This window comes from Mustela lutreola, chromosome 2 (assembly GCF_030435805.1).
Source record: "Mustela lutreola isolate mMusLut2 chromosome 2, mMusLut2.pri, whole genome shotgun sequence".
Classification (NCBI taxonomy): domain Eukaryota; kingdom Metazoa; phylum Chordata; class Mammalia; order Carnivora; family Mustelidae; genus Mustela; species Mustela lutreola.
In genome coordinates this window covers 108,653,284-108,673,234 of record NC_081291.1, presented here as the reverse complement: position 1 = coordinate 108,673,234, position 19,951 = coordinate 108,653,284, and the positions used below count along the sequence as shown (strand labels likewise).

Genomic DNA, 19,951 nt, shown 5'->3' with positions numbered 1-19,951 from the left:
TTAACATATTAAGTACTAAAAGAAACTAAGGGGGAACATAATTTAAAATTCACCTAAATTAAAGCCTTCCACATATCTTTTACTGAATCCTAAGAATACAGTTGCAATTTATTTTTTTTCTTCTTTTTTTTTAAAGATTTTATTTAAAAGAGAGCGAGAGAGAGCATAAGAGCAGAGAAGGTCAGAAGGAGAAGCAGACTCCCCATGGAGTTGGGAGCCCGATGCGGGATTAAATCCCAAGACTCCAGAACCATGACCTGAGCCAAAGGCAGTTGCTTAAACAACTGAGCTATCCAGGCGCCCCTATAGTTGCAATTTAAAAAGATAAATCACCATGTATCTAAATCACAAGACATTAAGTTGCTCAATAAACAGGAAGGAAAAGTAATGGTAAAGAGAATTAAATCTTAATGTTTTACAAAAATAGTGCTTGAAACACATCAGGTGTGTAGCTTTGGATAAATGCAGTTAAAATACTCTTATCTGCATAAGTTAAATAAAGGACATGTGATTTCATTTTCTAGCAACATTTCAAAATGAGGATTAAACATGAGCATCAACAGTTTATTATCCAACTTAACGTGATTTCACACCATTTCTTGGTTTCCTGCAGGTGTGGATTCAGGAAGCAGCTGTTTCGCTGGACGAACCACAGTGGGCATAATTCGATTATGAAGTGCTGTTTCCTCTTCAGTTGCTTCTTCCAGAATCTGAAAGGAAAATATCCAACACATTACTTCATAAAATTCAATTCACTGGTTCTACTTTAAAAACAAAACAAAACACTAAAATACATTATGGTTACCTTCAGTAATAAAAAAAAAAAAAAAAAAAAAAAGGCAGTGCCCAAGGAATAAACAAACACTACTAGTGAGTAGAGTAAAATATAAGCGAAATCAGTTAAAGTTCTGACAACCCATGGAAGATGAGAAGCAGAGGTAAGAAGTGAGATAAAGAACCAGAGAACAGAGAAAAACTTCTCATTTTGCTCTTACAACCTGCTGAATTAGATTCTCTGCAAAAAAACAAACAAACAAACAAAAAAAACCCAGAAGATTCCTGCAGTACCACAAATGTTCAGTCTGTCATCCAGGGATTATCTTCTGCTACTAGGAAAGGATGCAAAAGTATACAGAGCACAGGGGAGGATTTAAAATAGCATCGTAGTGGGAAGCTGAGCTCGCCTTGTCCCTCAAACATAGCCAGATCAACATCCAACCATTCTGAGCAAGTAGGAATAAGAAAACAATCTGCACAGCTGGAAAGAATGTGGCAGGTGCAGGGTTTGGAGCCATGAACTGGGAGGGGAGGAAACCCAAGGAGCCCCAAAGGAGCAGGAACCCTTTCAAGCAGCAAAGTAAGAAAGAGGGAGAGAGCAGGAGAGACCCCAGCAGGTGGGGAGCACACTGTAAGCCAAGACCAGGAGACCCCTTGGGTCGCATGTGGGAGACAGTGCTGCTTTCCAATCATACATTTGGAAGAGCATATTTTGCCTCTCCAAGGACAAAAGGTCAGCTGTGAGCCACTGAGCTCAGCAGGGACAGAGGTGTGCACAGAGGGCAGATAACCTCCCAGCAGCTTTCCACTGTGAGCCACAACAGACCTAAACCAGTGAGTGCAGATAACCTCGCTTCCACTTTTCGCTGTCTACCACAATCGATTCAGCCTCTGTGCAACTGCTTTTCTGAGACAGAGTTGGGGACTGAGCTGCAGCTTTCCGCTGTGAGTTACATGAACTCTATCTAGCCTGTGTGTGTGTGAGCTGTATGACTGTTCTTCCCGGACAACATGGTACTGGTGCACCACAAGGTTCTCCTCTGGGATAGGGACGGGAGTGGGTACACACCTTGCCAGGCCCCTTGAAATTTGGGAGTTTTGAATCCCAGCCACAGGCTGGAGATAAAAATACAGAAGATCCGTGGCACCAAGGGTACTGACAGCCCAGGAACCAGACAGGTAAAGAACAGGGAAATGACAAAGGCCTGGGACACAAGAGATTATGGGCTTTTTTGAGAGGGCCTCCTGCAGAACAGTAGCCAGAAGCTCCCTCCCCAGGGACAAGAAGGTAGAATGATGCCATATCCTTCCTCTTCCACCACCATCCCTGCCCCACACCAGCTCCGTGCAACTTCTGAGAGAAACACAATGCCTCCCCGGAGGCTGCAGTCCCCTACACTAAACCCTGCCCCCTGACCTGACAGGGGCATCTTTACAAGGGCAAGCCAGCCTGTAAACCAGCACAGCACGCCTCTCCCTCAGAAGACCAACATAGGCTTCCACATGTACCAAGTCTACTGATTAAAGAGTGCTCCAAAACATCAGCTTCTGATGGAAAGAGGACCAGACTTGCTTCTTCTTTTCTTCCTTAATTTTTAAATTTTTTTAATTTTTCCATTTCTTATTTTTTATCTTTTACTTTATATTTTTTCTTTCTCTCTTCTCTTTATCTTTTTTGGGGGGTATCAGACTTATAATTTTTGGTTCATTTGTTGGTTTTTTTTTTTCTACTCTTATTTTTTATAACAGGCTTATATATTTTTTCTTCTTTTCTTCTTTCCTCACTCTTTTTTCCTTCATTCTTTCTCATTCTTTGGCATCAGGAGTTTACAGTTTTTTGTCTGTCTGCATTTTTGTTCCTTTTCTCCTGTCTTGGATCAGGCTTTTTTCTTTCCAAATTAACAGACAAATCAAAGCACACGAAGTTAAAGATCCAAACACTCCCCACTACAAGCACAGAAGGACTCTGGAGAGGACAGACCAGCTGGATGGAGAAGCCAAAACACAACAGCAGAGTGCCCACAGCATACACCAGAAACACTTCTGAAGTTTTTGTTACTTTTTTTTTTTTTAAGATCTTATTTATTCGAGCGACAGAGTACGAGCAGGGGTAGGGGCAGAGAAAGGGAGAAGCAGACTCCCCGCCGAGCAGGGAACCAGCAGGGCTAAATCCCAGGAGCCTAAGATCATGATCTGAGTTGAAGGCAGCTGCTTCACTAACTGAGTCACCCAGCCGTCCCTTCTTGTTGTTATTGGTTTTTTTTCCCTCTTTTTCTATGTTTCTTTTCTTGACAAATGACAGGATGGAGAAATTTCCCCCAAAATAAAGAAAAAGAGGTAATACTCATAGCCAGGGATTTAATCAATATGGATATAACTAAGATGTTTGAGCTAGAATTTAAAACAACAATTATAAAGATACTAGCTGGGCTTGAAAAAAGCAATGAAGACATGAGAGAATCCCTCACTATACAGATGAAAGAATTAAAATCCAGTCAGGCCAAGATTAAAAATGCTATAGTCAAGATGCAGTCCCAAGTGGAGGTCATAAAAATGAGGATGAACAATGCTGTGATACAGAGGATAAAATTATGGAAAATAATGAAGCTGCAGAGATGAGGGAAAGACTATTAGATCACTAAGGTAGATTTACGGAACTCAGCAATTCCATAATGCAAAATAATATCCATATTATAGGGGTCCCAGAAGAAGAGCAAGGTTTGTTGAAGGTTTACTTCAACAAATTATAGCTGAGAACTTCCCTAATCTGGGGAAGAAAACAGGCATTCAAGTCCAAGAGGCACAGAGAACTCCCCTCAAAATCAACGAAAAGTGGTCAACACCACAACAGATTATTACAGTGAAACTTGCAAATTACAAAGCCATAAAGAGAAAATCCTGAAAGCAGCTCAAGACAAGAGGACACATAAAGCTGGCAGCAGACCTGTCCACAGAAACCTGTCAGACCAGAAAGAACTGGCATGATACAGTCAATGAGCTGAATGGGAAAAATATGCAGCCGAGAATACTTTATCCAGGAAGTCTTCATTCAGAATAGAAGGAAAGATAAAGAATTTCCAAGACAAACAAAAACTAAAGGAATTCATGTAACTAAACCAGCCCTGCAAGAAATATTAAAGGGGATGCTTCAGGCAGAGAGACCAAAAGTAATAACGACTAGAAAGGAACAGACACAATCTACAGGAACAGAGAGTTAACACATAATACAAAAGCACTAAATTAGTATCTTTTTTTTCCAGAAAAAGAAAAGTTTTATTCAACCAAAAGTCAGCATTAACTGCTTTCCCCCCAGTGACAAATTTCTCCAAATACCATATATTTATAAAATTCAGCATGTTAAAATTTACTCAAATCCTTCAATTACTTTTCTCTATTAGAGAATGTTCTCTTTCTTAGAGTTCCAAATGATAAAAGAGGTGGTAATCTGTTGAGAAAAAGGTCAGATGAGTGTGATGGATATGGCAAAAGTTCTTGGCCCAAGGCAGTCATTCCCTATGGTGGTCTGGGAGTTCAGTGTCAAATGTTGTCATGGAAAACTATAGGTCCAGCCATATCTGATAACCAATGTAGACTGTTTTTAGATCCATTTTTGATACATATAAATTTGTATCTTTCAATAATTATTCTGAATGTAAATGGACTAAATGCTCTAATCAAGACACGGTATCAGAATGGATTAAAAAAACAAGATCTGTTGATAAGCTGCTTACAAGAGACTCATTTTAGACCCAAAGACATCTCCAGGTTCAAAGTGAGCATTTATTATGCCTCTCTGCCTACTCTCTCTCTCTGCCAATGGACATCAAAAGAAAGCTGGAGGGGCGCCTGGGTGGCTCAGTGGGTTGGGCCTCTGCCTTCGGCTTGGGTCATGGTCTCGGGGTCCTGGGATCGAGCCCCGCGTCGGGCTCTCTGCTCAGTGGGGAGCCTGCTTCCCCCTCTCTCTCTGCCTGCCTCTCAGCCTACTTGTGATCTCTCTACGTCAAATAAATAAATAAAAATCTTTAAAAAAAAATAAAAATAAAAATAAAGCTGGAGTAGCCATCTTTATATTAGACAAGCTAGATTTTAAACCAAAGACTATAGTAAGAGATGAAGGACACTATACCATAATAAAGGAGTCTATCCAATAAGATCTAACAACTGCACACATGTAAGCCTCTAACTTGGAAGCAACCAAATATATAAATCAATTAATAAAATTAAATAAATCAATGGATAATAATACAATAATAGTAGGGGACTTTAACACCCTACTCATAGCAATGGACAGATCAACTAAGCAGAAGATCAAGAAGGAAACAAGGGCTTTGAATGATACACTGGACTTGATGGACTTGAAAGATATATACAGAACACTTATTCTAAAGCAGAAGAATGCACATTCTTTTCAAGTGCACATGGAACGTTCTCGAAAATAGATCATATACTGGGTCACAAATCTGGATTCAACTGGTACAAAAAGAGTGAGATCATACTATGTGTATTTTCAGACCACAATGTTGTGAAACTTGAAGTCAACCACAAGAAAATATCTGGAAGGACCACAAATACATGGAGGTTAAAGAATATCCTACTAAAGAATGAATGGGTCAACCAGGAAATTAAAGAATTAAAAAAATACATGGAAGCAAATGAAAATGAAAACACAGTTCAAAACCTTTGGGATGCGGCAAAGGTGGGCTTACAAGGGAAGTATACAGCAATACAGGCCTTCCTCAAGAAATAAGAAAGGTTTCAGATACACAAACTAACCTCACACCTAACAGAGCTAGAAAAAGAACAGCAAATAAACCCAGCTAAACGTAGCAGAAGAGAAATAATAAAGATTAGACCAGAAATCAATAAAACAACAGATCAACAAAACTAGAAGCTGGTTCTTTAAAAGGATTAACAAGATTGATAAGCCCTTGGCCAAATGTGTCAAAAAGAAAAGAGAAAGGACCCAAATAAAATCATGGGGGCGCCTGGGTGGCTCAATGATTTAGCCTCTGCCTTAGCCTCGGGTCATGATCTCGGGGCCCTGGGATCAAGCCCCACATCGTGCTCTCTGCTCAGCGGGGAACCTGCTTCCCCCCCCTCTCTGCCTACTTGTAATCTCTGTCAAATAAATAAATAAAACCTTTTAAAAATGAATAAAAATTAATTAATTACTTTTAAAAATCATGAATGAAAGAGGAGAGCACAACCACCATCAAAGAAATATAATTACAAGAGACTATTATAAGCAATTATATGCCAACAAATTAGGCAATGTGGAAGAAATGGATAAATTCCTAGAAACATAGAAACTACCAAAACTAAAACAGGGAGAAAGAGAAAACCTGAACAGAACCATAACCAGCAAGGAAATCAGATCATTAATCAACAATCTCCCAACCAAAAGGACTCCAGGGCCAGACGGCTTCCTAGGGGAATTCTACCAAACATTTAAAGAATTAATACCTACTCTTCTGAAACTCTTTCAAAAAACAGAAATGGAAGGAAAACCCAAACTCATTCTATGAAGCCAGCATAACCTTGACCCCAAAACCAGAAAAAAAAACCATCAAAAAGGAGAATTATGGACCAAAATCCCTAATGAACACGGATACAAAAATTCTTACCAAGATCCTAGCCAATAGGATCCAACCATACATTAAAAGGATTATTCACAGGTGCCTGGGTGGCTCAGCTGGTTAAGCAACTGCCTTCAGCTTGGGTCATGATCCTAGAGTCCCGGAATCAAATCCTGCATCAGGCTCCCTGCTCAGCAGGGAGTCTGCTTCTCCCTCTGACCCTCTACTTCTCGTGCTTTCTCTCTCTCTCAAATAAATAAATAAAATTTAAAAAAAAAAAAAAAAAGGTTTATTTGTCACAATCAAGTGGGATTTATTCCTGGGCAGGGATGGTTCAACATCTGCATATTAATCAACGTGATACACCACATCAAAGAAAAGATCAGAACCATATGATCGTCTTAATAGCTGAAGAAAAAGCATTTGACAAAGTACAGCATCCTTTCTCGATAAAACCCTCCACAATGCAGGGATAAATGGACATACCTCAACTTCATAAAAGCCATATATGAAAGACTCAAATATCGTCCTCAACAGGGAAAACCTGAGAGCATTTCCCCTAAGGTCAGGAACATGACAGGGATGTCCACTCTCACCACTGTTATTCAACAGAGTCCTGGCAGTCCTAGCCTCAGTGATCAGACAACAAAAAGAAAGAAAAGGCATCCAAAATCAGTAAAGAAGAAGTCAAACTTCCACTCTTCACAGACAACATGATACTATATGTAGAAAACTCACGACTCCAGCAAAGAACAACTAGAACTGACACATGAATTCGGTATACAGAATGCAAAGTGGCAAGATATAAAATCAATGCACAGAAGTCTGGTGCATTTCTATACAGAAAGAGAAATCAAGTAACTGATTCCACTCAACAAACAACTGCACCAAAAACCGTTAAGATACCTAGGAATAAACCTAACCAAAGAGTTAAAAGATTTTTTTCTCTGAAAACTAAAGAACACTTCTAAAAGAAATTGAGGGAGACACAAAGAAATGGAAAAACATTCCATGTTCATGGATTGAAGAACAAATATTGTTAAAGTATTTTAACATTAGACATTAAAACATTTTAACATTAAACATTAAATATTTAACATTAATATTTAACATTAATATTAAAATATTTTAACATTTTAACATAGGCTTAAGTATAAGCCTATACTACCCAAAGCAATCCCCACATTCACTGCAATCTCTATCAAAATGCCACAAGCATTTTTCACAGAGCTGGAACAAACAATCCTAGAATTTGTATGGAATCAGAAAAACCCCAGTATGGTTCCGGCACAAAAACAGATACACAATCAATGGAACAGAACAGAGAAACAGAATAGAGAAACTCAGCTCTGTGGTCAACTAATCCTCAACAAAGCAGGAGAGAAAATCCAGTGGAAAAAAGACGGTCTCTTCAACAAATGGCATTGGGAAAATTGGACAGCCACGTGCAGGAAAATGAAACTGGACCACTTTTTTACACCATACACAAAAATAAATTCAAAATGGATAAAGACCTAAATATGACAGGAATCCATCAAAATCCTAGAGAACACAGGCAGCAACCTCTCTGACCTCAGTTGTAGCAACTTCTTGCTAGACATGTCTCCAGAGGCAATCAAAAATGAACTATTGGGACTTCATCAAGATAAAAAGCTTTTGCACAGCAAAGGAAACAAGCAACAAACTAAAAGGCAGCCTATGAGAAGATACTCAAAAAGGTTTTATCAGATAAAGGGCTAGTACCTAAAATCTATAATGAACTCACAATACTCACCTAAAAAAACAAAAATCCAATCAAGAAAATGGGCAGAAGACATGAATAGACATTTCTCCAAAGACATACAAACAGCTAACAGACACATGAAAAAATGCTTGACATCACTGGCCATCAGCAAAATACAAATCAAAACCACAATGAGATGCCACCTCACACCAGTCAGAATGCCTAAAAGTAACAACTCTGGAAACAGATGTTAGCAAGGATGCCAAGGAAGGGGAGCCCTCCTACACTGTTGGTGGGAATGCAAGCTGGTGCAACTACTCTGGAAAACAGTATGGAGGTTCCTCAAAAAATTAAAAATACAGCTACCCTACAACCTAGCAATTGCACTACTAGGTATTTATTCAAAGGACAAAACAACAGTGAATCAAGGGGCACATGCACCCCATGTTTATAGCAGCAATGTCCACAATAACCAAAATATGGAAAGAGCCCAGCTGCCCATCGACAGATGAATATATCAAGAAAATGTGGTATGTGTGGCACACACACACACACACACACACACACAAACACACACACCAGAATATTACTCAGCCATCAAAAAGAATGAAACCTTGCTATTTGCAATGACATGGATGGAAATAAGTCAGCACTCAGCGTTATATGCAACTGATGAATCACTAAATTCTACCCCTGAAACTAAGAATATACTATATGTTAACTAAATTGGATTTAAATTTAAAAATATGGAACTCAGATATGGTTAGCAGAAACACTGGATCAAGCACATACTGAGGCACAAAGACAGGAGTTTAGTGTTTCAGACTGAACATTTCTGATTAAGATACTACTACCCTAACTGCCTGAAAATTAATTTTAAAACACTTATTTTTGGTGAAATAATTCCAACAAAATGTGTATTAAATACATATATACACGAAGCAATAAACTAATTTGACTTAAAAATGAAGGAATCAATCAATGGGAAAATGACTGGGAAGGGAACTGTGTCTAATTAACCAAGTGGATAGCAAGACATGTTTTAACATGTCTGAAATTGAAATTTATCTTATATGGCATCGATCACATCACATAACAGCAGTGTCTGGTTATGTGAAAACATTCCATTGATACTCCGTGGTAAGCTCAAACATCGAGCATCTCTGAATAAACAAAACATACAATTGTATAAACTTAACTATAAAACCAGTTGTTTTTTAAGACCTACAAACAGAACACTCAATCTACTGAAAATCTGTTCAGCTGGAGAGAAGTTTTAGAGAACATCAAAATTGATCAGTCTTATTCGGCCTTACTCTTAAATTTTTCTCTGTAAGCCTTTTGGGAATTAAATTTGGTAAGCATTTCTTTTGGGCTATCAGAAGATGGCCAGCCATTCATCTCCCTCCCTATCAAAACATTAACTAAAATACCAATAAATAAATAACCAAATAAATAAACCTACAGAAATAAACAGAAAGTTAAAAAAAAAAAAAAGGAAAAGGATTTCAAATATAAATATAAAAGGCAAACTGAAACATACTAATGGATATACCAATGAAAGAAACAGTAGTAGCCCAGAGTAAATACAAGTGGACATATAGGAAAAGTACATTTGTGAACAGCCAGAGTGGAGCTAAGCCAAAAAAAAAAAAAAAAAAGAAAACCAGGGTCACCACCTAGAGATATGAACTACATTACATACCTGGGAGGAAGAAGGGCTGCTAATGGGAGCATCGGCACTCCAGAACACAGCTCTGCCAGGGCAAGTATAGTGAGAGCAGGTGAGGAGAGCAACCTAAAAGGCTAGTAAAGTAACTCTGCACCTCTGGACAGAGGCACGCCCACTGGAGCCCTCACCCTCAGGACTCCCCTTGGTCAGTCTTCCCCCTCAGGGAAGACACATCTCAAGAAAACAGGCTAACACACTACAGGCAAGAATAAAATCCTAACTACGCAAAATTATCAAATCAAACCTTCATTCTTAAACATGGAAGTACCATCTAGATGTATAATGAAAACCAAAAGCATGAAGGAAAAAACCAAGTATAGGGAGGGAGAAAAGAAAACTGACGCAGAGAAAATAATTAATTCAGAAGTCATAAGGGAACTTCAAAACCAAGCTCATTATTGCATCTGTAAAAGAACTCAATGCTGTGAAGTGATAACCAGAAAACACAGCAAGCACTCAAATTAAAATGATCACCAACAACAAACAGAAAGCTATAAACAAATAAACATGTATGTGTGTGTATGTGTGTGTCTCTAAACACTGGACGTAGAAAATAGCGACAAAAAAACACTGAAGACACCTGGCTGGCCGTACTTTCCACCGTGGTCAACAACTGTTGCTGCTGAAGATCATCTTACCGACTAGAGCCTACTACCCCAAGTTGGTGAGAGCTGACTTCTGCTATAAACATAAAGCAGGCACCTGAGCAGGTCATCCTCTATTAAAGGTGTTTAAGTGAGTTAATTTACCTATAACAGACACTTTTTTTTTTTTTACAGAATTATGAATCTTTTTGTAAGGATGTATCTTTGGAAATTATCTAGTTCCTTTAATGGTATCATCAAAACAACTAACAGAAACAATCTCCTTCTGCAAGGTAGTTTTTACTATTATTTTTCTTAAAGTTACTTGTGCTTTAAAATATTGAACTTACCCATCCAATGGCTTCAAACATTTTCAAATCAAGTGGATCACCAGAAAGCACTCCTTCAATCTTTGTTAGTGAATGACAAGTAGCCATACAAGCAACAAACTGAGACTTTACCAATATCTCATTGCAAACATTTTCTTCTGGCAAAAGGAAACTAAACAAAAAATGTACTGAATTAGATTCATAAGTCCCAAGACAATAAATATTCTATACATACTGTTTTATAAAATTAAAATATGCATTTCTGCATATAAAACTAAAATTTTGCATTTCTGCATGTATTTTCACTATAGTTTCTGACATTCAAAAACATTTTCTTCCATGTAAATTATTCTTAACTAAAATACCATATTACCAAAGATTCTAAATAATAATGCCAGACAAACCAAGAGAGAAAATACCAGATACCAAATAATTAAAATTCCTGCCTATGGCATATGATAGATCAGAATACATAAAATCTCTTCTGCAAAAATACAAAATGAATGTGTAACATGATCTTTTCAATGGGAAACCAAGCTCGTAACCATGAAAAGGAAATTTTCAAGTGCCAAAAATGAAAGGAAAGAAAAACAGAGGAGTATGAACCTGAGTTCTGCGAGGGAGGAGGAAGGGAAGGGAGCCAGCTCAGCACCCTAAGGCCCTGGGCTTTAATACCTACACAGAAACAGAAGACAAAGTCCTGGCCAAGTACAAAGTGGGGAGTTCAAACTGAGAGGATCTTTTTCACCAAAAATAGCCAGTGCTCTTGAAAAACATCCTTGGAAAAAGGATGTATTAACTTAAAAAAATGGAGCATCTTGGACTACACAACCAAAGGCATAACTAAGAATAAGCTTAATTTCTTCCCCCCCACAAAGTTCAAGAAAATAGTTAATATCTGTATAATATTTACTATGCGCTAGACACCATTCTACTAACTTTTTTAAACATATCTGATTCATGTTCTCCTCACACCAGAGGAACAGGTTTTATTGTCCCCACCTTACAGATGGAGAAATTGAAACAAGGTGAAGTAAGTTTCCAAGATTACAAAGTATGTTAAGTGGCAGAGCAAGGATTCAAACACAGGAGGTCTGGCTTTAGGACCTCAACTCTGAACCACTACACCGTTCAGGAGAGGATCTGGGTTTGAACACAGCTACTGCAGGTCCAGAAATCCTCAGGTTATGAAAGCAGCATTAAAGCTCATCTAGCACCACTGATACCACTCTCAGCCAAGCACAGTCAATATTCTCTAAAGAGGAGCTCCCACAACACAGCCACAAAGAAATCGCACAGACAAATTCTTCTAAGTCCAAGTCCATAATTAAAAAACGCACTGGGAAACATTCCCATGGCTCAACAGACACAACAAAGACAGAATTAGAATCCCATAAATTTGAGATAATAGAATGGCAATCTGAAAGAATGCAAAAAAGGGGGGCACTTTTAAATTAAAGACAGAAAAAGAACCCCACGGTGAGGGGGAAAGGAGGAAAATCAGATTTACAAAGAACCAAATGCAGTTTCTTATTTAACCTATGGTTAGGATTCCCAGATGGAGAAAACAAAGAATGGGGGGAAGGTCATAAGAGAATAGGGAAAAAAGCTGCAATTTTTCCAGAATTTAAGAAAAGCATGAATCTTTGGAATCAAGAAGCAAATGAGTCCTACACAAATAAAAAGAGACTGCAAAAATCAAGGATAAAGAAGTATTCTTAAAACAAGAGTAAGAAAAGGAGTCGGGGGCGCCTGGGTGGCTCAGTGGGTTAAGCGGCTGCCTTCAGCTCGGGTCATGATCTCAGGGTCCTAGGATCGAGTCCTGCATTGGGCTCTCTGCTCAGCAGGGAGCCTGCTTTCCTCTGCCTGCCTCTCTGTCTACTTGTGATCTCGTTCTGTCAAATAAATAAATAAAATCTTTTTTTTTTTTTTTAAGATTTTATTTATTTATTTGACAGAGAGAAATCACAAGTAAATGGAGAGGCAGGCAGAGAGAGAGAGAGGAGGAAGCAGGCTCCCTGCCAAGCAGAGAGCCCGATGCGGGACTCGATCCCAGGACCCTGAGATCATGACCCGAGCCGAAGGCAGCGGCTTAACCCACTGAGCCACCCAGGCGCCCCAATAAATAAAATCTTTAAAAAAAAAAAAAAGAAAAGGAGTCGGGAAAAATGGAATCACACCGTCAAAGTGCTTGAAGAACCGCTGACACCCTGGAAAGCCTCGCAGCTACGCCATCCTTCAGAAGTGAAAACGAAAGCATCACCAATAAATGCAGCTGCAGAAGAGGACAATGCAGTCCAGGGGAGCGGGACTGAAGCAGCAGTGGATGGCAAAGACAGTCCTGAACTGAGGGAAATCTCAGCATGCAGAGTATAAAACCCAAGTCCTAATCATAAAATACTGTGCAACAAATACATATAAATAAGGGAGGGGAATAATCAAAAAAGTACTCTACAGTCCGTGGGTTTCCTGGGGGTTAGAGAAACCCAATAAAGACACCCAAGAACTTAAGATACTAAAGACGACCATTAATAGTTTAAGGACAAGCAGTAAAAGATTAAAATGTATAAATTCTGAGAAAATGTACGCAAATATGAAAGAGAAATTTGAGAAAATGTGTGTTTGAACTGGGGCGAGGAATTACAGAAATAAGTCCCAATATATCTGAAATTACAAATGGGAACACAACAGCACAGGAAGATTAAAAAGCAAAGCGATGGAAAAGACGACACACTGGGCAAACCTTAGACCAAAGAAGGCCGGGATGTATAACTGCAGAAATTTAAAATGAAATGGAATTAAGGCAGAACGCATTAGGGAGAAATAAGGTCACAATGTCACAATGTGACACACTACTAATCAAGAAGATATAACAACTCTCAAATTACATAAACCAAACAATATTCTCCTCAACCCTAAACCTAAATCCCACAGACTTCTGAGGGGGAAAAGTGATATAAAACACTAAGCCATCAAAAGACTACAAAAACAGAAGTAAAAAGACCAGAAAGACTGTTGGAATATTTTTGCAATGCATAGTACTGAAAAAGACTACCACCCAAAAATGCAAAGGACTTCTAATAAATAAGATATAAGACTAGGAACACAGCAGAAAAACTGTGCCAAGATACAAACTGACAATACACGGAAAAATGCTAAAAGACCATCCTTCCAAAAAGGTGAAAATAAGATTGGCTTATTAAGTACTGAGGAAACTGCAAGGAGCCACAATGAAAGACCATTTTGAATCTATCCATGTGGCAATAATGAGAAGTCTGACAATACCAAGTTCGCCAAGGACTGGAGCAATAGGATCTTACATGTATGAAGGGAGAGAGTGTGAGCAGCATCACTTAGGGAGTAACTAGGCAGTCTCTACTAAACGTGAAGCCATGCAGGTGCCCTATCACCCAGCACCCATATCTTTATGAAGCTAGTTTACTGAAACTCAACCACATGCTCACCAGGAGTTGTATAGAAGAACTGCAATTGCAGCACTCACTAGCTGTGAAAGGGGAAAGGGAGAAAACAATGAAACTGCCCCATCGTAGAATAGATACTATGGTTCATTCCTATCATGGAATATTAAACAATAGTTAAGATTAATATATTATATCTATACATACCAACCTGGACAAACCTTGAAAACAGTGTTAAAGAGGCAAAGAAAGTGAAAAGATGTACAGTATATCAGTCATGTATGTTTATTAACAGACAGGTCTTGTTTAGAGACAGATGGGAATGTAGAGAAAATATAAAAAATGCAAAGATAGTAAGAGAACACAACTTCAGAATGATTGCAGGAATAGATTAAAACTTTTGCAATATCTATAATATTTTATATCTTTTTGAAAGAGATCTGAAGCCAATATGACAAAATGTTAACTTTTAATCTTTTTTTTTTTTTTAAGATTTTATTTATTTATTTGACAGAGAGAGATCTATCTATGTTATCTGACCGGGGGGAGGGGAAGGCAGCACATGGGTAGGAGCAGAGTGCCTGATGCAGGACTTGATCCCAGGACCCTGATATCATGCCCTGGCCGAAGGCAGAGGCTTAACTGACTGAGCCACCCAGGCGCCCTTAACTGTTTAATCTTTGTACTGGGTACACAGCTGTCATATTACTTCGTTTGAACATTTCATATTTAAGATACTTATTAAGAAGTAACTAATAAATGATCAAATCTAGCTAATATTTACCGTGTATTTTCCACTCGTTGAATCCCCCAAAGATCTAAACCATCTTCAGTAAGAGTTCCAGTCTTTAAAAAGAAAAAAAGCACACATGTACAAATTATGAGTAATTCCTCCAAGAACAGAAACCACAAAAAGTTACGCTACATATACATAGTAAAATAGAATATAGTTGTCAACGAAGGAAACTAGTAAGATCTCTATATGTTATAAAGATTAACTTCCAGGAAATAACTAAAGTTAGGGGAAATGTGCAGAACATTCCTTACAGTACTGTTCCTCTGGACAGGTGGGGGAGCACAGGTGTTGAACCATACGTTCATATGCTTGTATTACAAAAAAAAAAAAACAGAACAATGTACCAATAAACCTATCATTCAATAAAGGCCTACACAGGAAGGAGACAGGAGGACAGAGGGAGCCAAAAAGGGAAGAGAACAAGTTAAATGACACCAAGAGGAAGCAACTGGCTAAATCCAGAATGTAAACGACCTGGTTTCTTTAATAAGATGATTTAGGTCAAGGGGCAAGAAAAGCAACTGTTACAGATTAATTATAATCAATGCAATCATTATTTGGATTCTGATAGAAAAGACAAATTGTAAAATTTGAGGCACTTTTTGTGAAAGACAAGGAAATCTGAATGAGAACTGAATATTAGATAAACCAAGAATTATTAATTTTGTTAAGTGGAGTAATATAATGGTATTACAATAAATTTTGGGGGGGCAATATCTTCTAGAGATAAAACTGAAGTATACTGGTGAAAGAATGTCTGATGGTACCACCTTCAAAATGCGAGTACAGATGAAGTAAGACTGACAAAATGCTGATTAACTGTTAAAGCTGGGCAATGGATAAATGAAGGCTTTTTATACTTGTATCTTCTCCACTTCTGTTGACCATTTAAAAATTTTAATAGTAATGTTGCCCAAAAAGGCATAAGTGAAATTTTTCGAACAGATAAATATGAAATGCAGTCATAGGATATGATTTTTTTTTTTTTTTTGAATAATCTGTATGCCCAACATGGGGCTCGAACTCAAACCCGGAGATCAAAGAGTCGCACACTCAGCCAACTGAGCCAACCAGGTGCTCCAGGATTTTATTTTTTTAAAAAACAAATGTCTCACATTTTTTCCCTTCAACAGTGAACATGCAAAAAATCATATACCTATCGTATCAGTTACCAAGAAGAGCTTGATGGGAGGTTTCTTGGTTAATATTTAATTCTCAAAATAAAACTTTTAAGAAAACTAATTTCAGCAGAGGAAAAAAAATTCTTTATTAAGAGGCAAGGAATATTTCATACAGGTACGTAATTTGCCACTTTCACATAAGATCAGTGACCTTCATAATTTTGAAACATATTCAATAAAATATCAGAGCAAACTTTAACTTAACATATATACATAACACCAATAAGATTCCAGTAAATATATCTGTGTGGAGCTTACTCTGTTAAAAACAAAAGATCATGTAATTTTTACTACTACTATATGGCATAATTCTGCATATGAATGATTAGATAATTGTAGATTTTGGCAAATAAGCAATATTCAAAATATTTAAAATTGATAAAAAAAAAAAGCAGTGAGAAGAAATATACAAAAATCATTCATGTGCTAAGAAAGTTGAAAAAGAGGACTATTAGGAGAACATTAAACAATCAGTATAAATTGGTTGATAGAGAATACATACAGAAAACCTTAATCTAAGTATTTTAAAGCCATGAAAGCAACCTTTGAGAATGATTATGAAACTGAACCAACCTTGTCAAAGCAAACAAGATTCAGCTGTCCACAAATATTTATCCTTTGGGGACTGATACAGAAAATACCAATTTTTTTCAGTCTTCTTTGGGCATACACAATGCCAGCTGTCATTGCAGCAGGAAGCGCAGGTGGCACAGTAATGGTAATGATATCCAGAGACTCGATAATTATTACCCCAATTTCTACCTACAATTAACACAAAAATCAATGTCAGGACCTCCCCCCATATCAAATATTTACTAATCTAATGTGAAGAATCCATAAACCATTTTCAATTTTACATATAAAGGTGTATAGAGTTACATTCATCAACCATTTACAATTCCTCTTCCCTTTAGAGGCTGTAAAATAGGAAGCTCAGTGAATTGTCAATGGGCTGTGGAATGAAAGCTATTTTTAAGGAAAGTTTTCATTTTAAGAGCTCTACAGGCGTCACACACTACACACTTCAAAGTTCAATACACATCTATCAGACAAAGACTCTTAATAACAGCATCGTACTATGCTGGAATGGAAAAGGGAAATTTGACGAGGTCTCTTAGAAGTACCTTCAATTAAGTAATCGCAAATAACTTTAATGCTGTATATCCCAGAAGTTAAAAAGAGAGAGAGAAAAAAATAACCCTTTGGTGAGTATGTGATCACCCCTCCCTCTCTAAAAAGTCACAAGAGAACAAGAAAAAGACCACCTAAACCACAACTGTCCCAAAGAACTTCCTGCTATGACGAAAACGTTCTATATCCGCACATTCCAAAATAACAGCTACTAGTTTCATTTGGTTAATTTAAATTAAATCAAAAGTACAGTTCTTTATTCTCATTAGCCACATTTCAAACCTTCAGCAGCCACATGCAATCATTAAGAATCAAACCCTATTTAAAGTTTACCATTTACATACCTCATTTAAAATGCTATTGATGATAGTGTAGATAAATCCAATACCAGCCACTGCCACAAGACACAGCAGAAACAAGTAGGCATCTCTGTAGAGTTTAAAATCGGTTGGTTTGGGATATAATATAGAACGAACAAGTTGTCCTTTGGAAGTACTAAAACCTTTAAAAAAAAAATTAAAGAAGAAAATTAGTATATTTTTATAAGAAAATGAGAATTATCTCCCCAAACAGAAGCTCTTTTTAAACATTCAGTAGGCATCAAATACATTAAACCATGTAAGAAGAGATGTCATGTTTTCTACCTGTTCTAACTACTACAGCTTTGACAAGTTCTCCAGTGTAGAAACGAGTTTGAATTACAGTAGTCCCACAAAACAAAGTGTGTCGTTTATGTATTTCTGGACTATAGAATTCATCTCCCATTCCTTTTATGTCCACTGAAGGATTTGGCAAATTAGTCTTTGTCACTGGAACACTCTCTCCTTTAAAAAAAAAAAAAATTATAAAGCACAGAAATCAGTACCAAATGCACAAATCTTCAATTGTAAAATAACCTAAATGTTATTATACTATTTCAATAGTTACTAGGAGTTCTCATATGAGGATAACAAAACTTACTCAATTAGCTTTCTGTCTACCAATTTCCTTAACCAAAAATATCAAGTCTTATCTCTCACAATAATTCCTGAAAGTGAGCTGTGAGTCAAAGTAATAATCTGGAAATGATTTTGTCAAGTTTCAGATAAAAAGACCAGGCAGCTGCCACGGCCCTAGCATCTGTTCACTGATCCCCCAAAACTGACCTGAGAAGCATGCTACAGCCTCAAGCACACCCAGATGTGAAGACCTACTCCTACCCCCCATCTCACACACACACACACACACACACACACACACAGAGAGAGAGAGAGAGAAGAGAAAAGGCATCTAGGAAAGGGAGCAGAGAAAATACGTAGTATGGTAGTTCTCTCAACAACAAATTGCCAAATTCTTTTCAACATTAAATTTATTTCTCTGTAGCATTCACATTTCTTGTTTCAAAGGTGACAAGTATGTGGGGATATTTGTTGATTGTGTTTTAAGAGAAAACTCTTAACAATTTTAAAACATAGCAATCACTTCTTTCCAGATTGACTCTGACAAAAAATAAAGAAAACATAAAAAGGTATCAAATTCTACCTTCAGATTATGAATTTCCAAACAGAAGTCATTTCAAAGTCTACTTTCCCAGTTTAAGGAAAACATAAAATCTTTATTCCCACTTTCTACACATCAAATAGGGAAGTAAATATGCTGACACTCTCTGCAAGCAAAGGACATATTTCTAATTCCTCTTCCCTTACTATAAAGTATTTCCTCATGTCAAAAGAAGTATGCCCAAAAATGTAGTGAACACCAGCATAATGATTTAGTACCACAACTGAGTATAACGCAGAATTTGCTCTCTTCAAAATAAAAAAAATCTTCACATTCATGAGTAAATATAAATAATACAGTTTTAGTTATAGATACAAAATAGTTTTTAAATAGTTTAATCAGAAACTACTTAAATCTTATCATTATAAACAACTGATCTGATTTTTACTCATTTAGTTTACCTGTTAACATGCTTTCATTTACAATGCAAGTACCATTAATAAGAACTGCATCACAAGGCATGACTGTCCCATTCAATGGAATGACCATAACATCTCCTGGCACAAGGTCTGTAGAGAAGATCTCTTCTATTTCTGGATTTAAAGAAAGAAAAAGAGAAATATGAATATTCTTTAACTTGAAATAAAAACAGAGTAAATAAAAGATCTGCCTGAAGGTCAACTGACCTCAATGCTAAGTTAAAAATATAATGAAGTTAAATAGGACAATCTCAATACACGAAAATAAAACAAGATTATTATGCCTTAGGGTAACAAAGCATGGTATTTAAGTATGTCAGACAGTTTGTCCCCTGACAGGATGCCAACTGCACACAGGTGATGCCAAGTCCCCTCTGACCAAACAGGCAGCTGGACAGCAATACTCAGTACAACAGCCGTCTTAGAAAACAGAGTCCAACTATGAGATCCCAATAGGTAAATAAGCTTAGATTTCTAAAACTCCTTGGAAACAACAGAAAGCATTGACAATTTTAGTGTATTTTTAAAAAATTTTATTTGAGAAAGAGAGCATGAGTGATGGGGGGAGGGGGACAGGGAAAGGGAGAAGCAGGCTCCTTATTGAGTAGGGAGCCCAACATAGGGCACGATCTCAGGACCCCAAGATCGTGATCTGAGCCAAAGGCAGATGCTTAACCAAATGAGCCACCCAGGCACCCCAGTGTATTTTCTTTTTAACAGCAATTTTTTAAACACCTTTTTCTCA

The 19,951-nt window shown here is 37.4% G+C and overlaps 1 protein-coding gene across 4 annotated transcripts in view; it reads right to left on the bottom strand.

Annotated features, from left to right (window-relative positions):
* Window positions 1–19,951, bottom strand: part of ATP13A3 (ATPase 13A3) — a 92,173-nt gene that overhangs the window by 35,582 nt on the left and 36,640 nt on the right. For all 4 annotated transcript variants that reach the window (XM_059163108.1, XM_059163111.1, XM_059163109.1 and 1 more), the window contains 7 exons: window positions 19,189–19,320; window positions 17,893–18,072; window positions 17,593–17,750; window positions 16,691–16,879; window positions 14,925–14,986; window positions 10,743–10,893; window positions 594–710 (listed from right to left, as the gene is read on the bottom strand). In XM_059163108.1, the coding sequence (XP_059019091.1) occupies window positions 594–710; window positions 10,743–10,893; window positions 14,925–14,986; window positions 16,691–16,879; window positions 17,593–17,750; window positions 17,893–18,072; window positions 19,189–19,320 (989 nt within the window). The remainder of the gene's footprint in view (window positions 1–593; window positions 711–10,742; window positions 10,894–14,924; window positions 14,987–16,690; window positions 16,880–17,592; window positions 17,751–17,892; window positions 18,073–19,188; window positions 19,321–19,951) is intronic.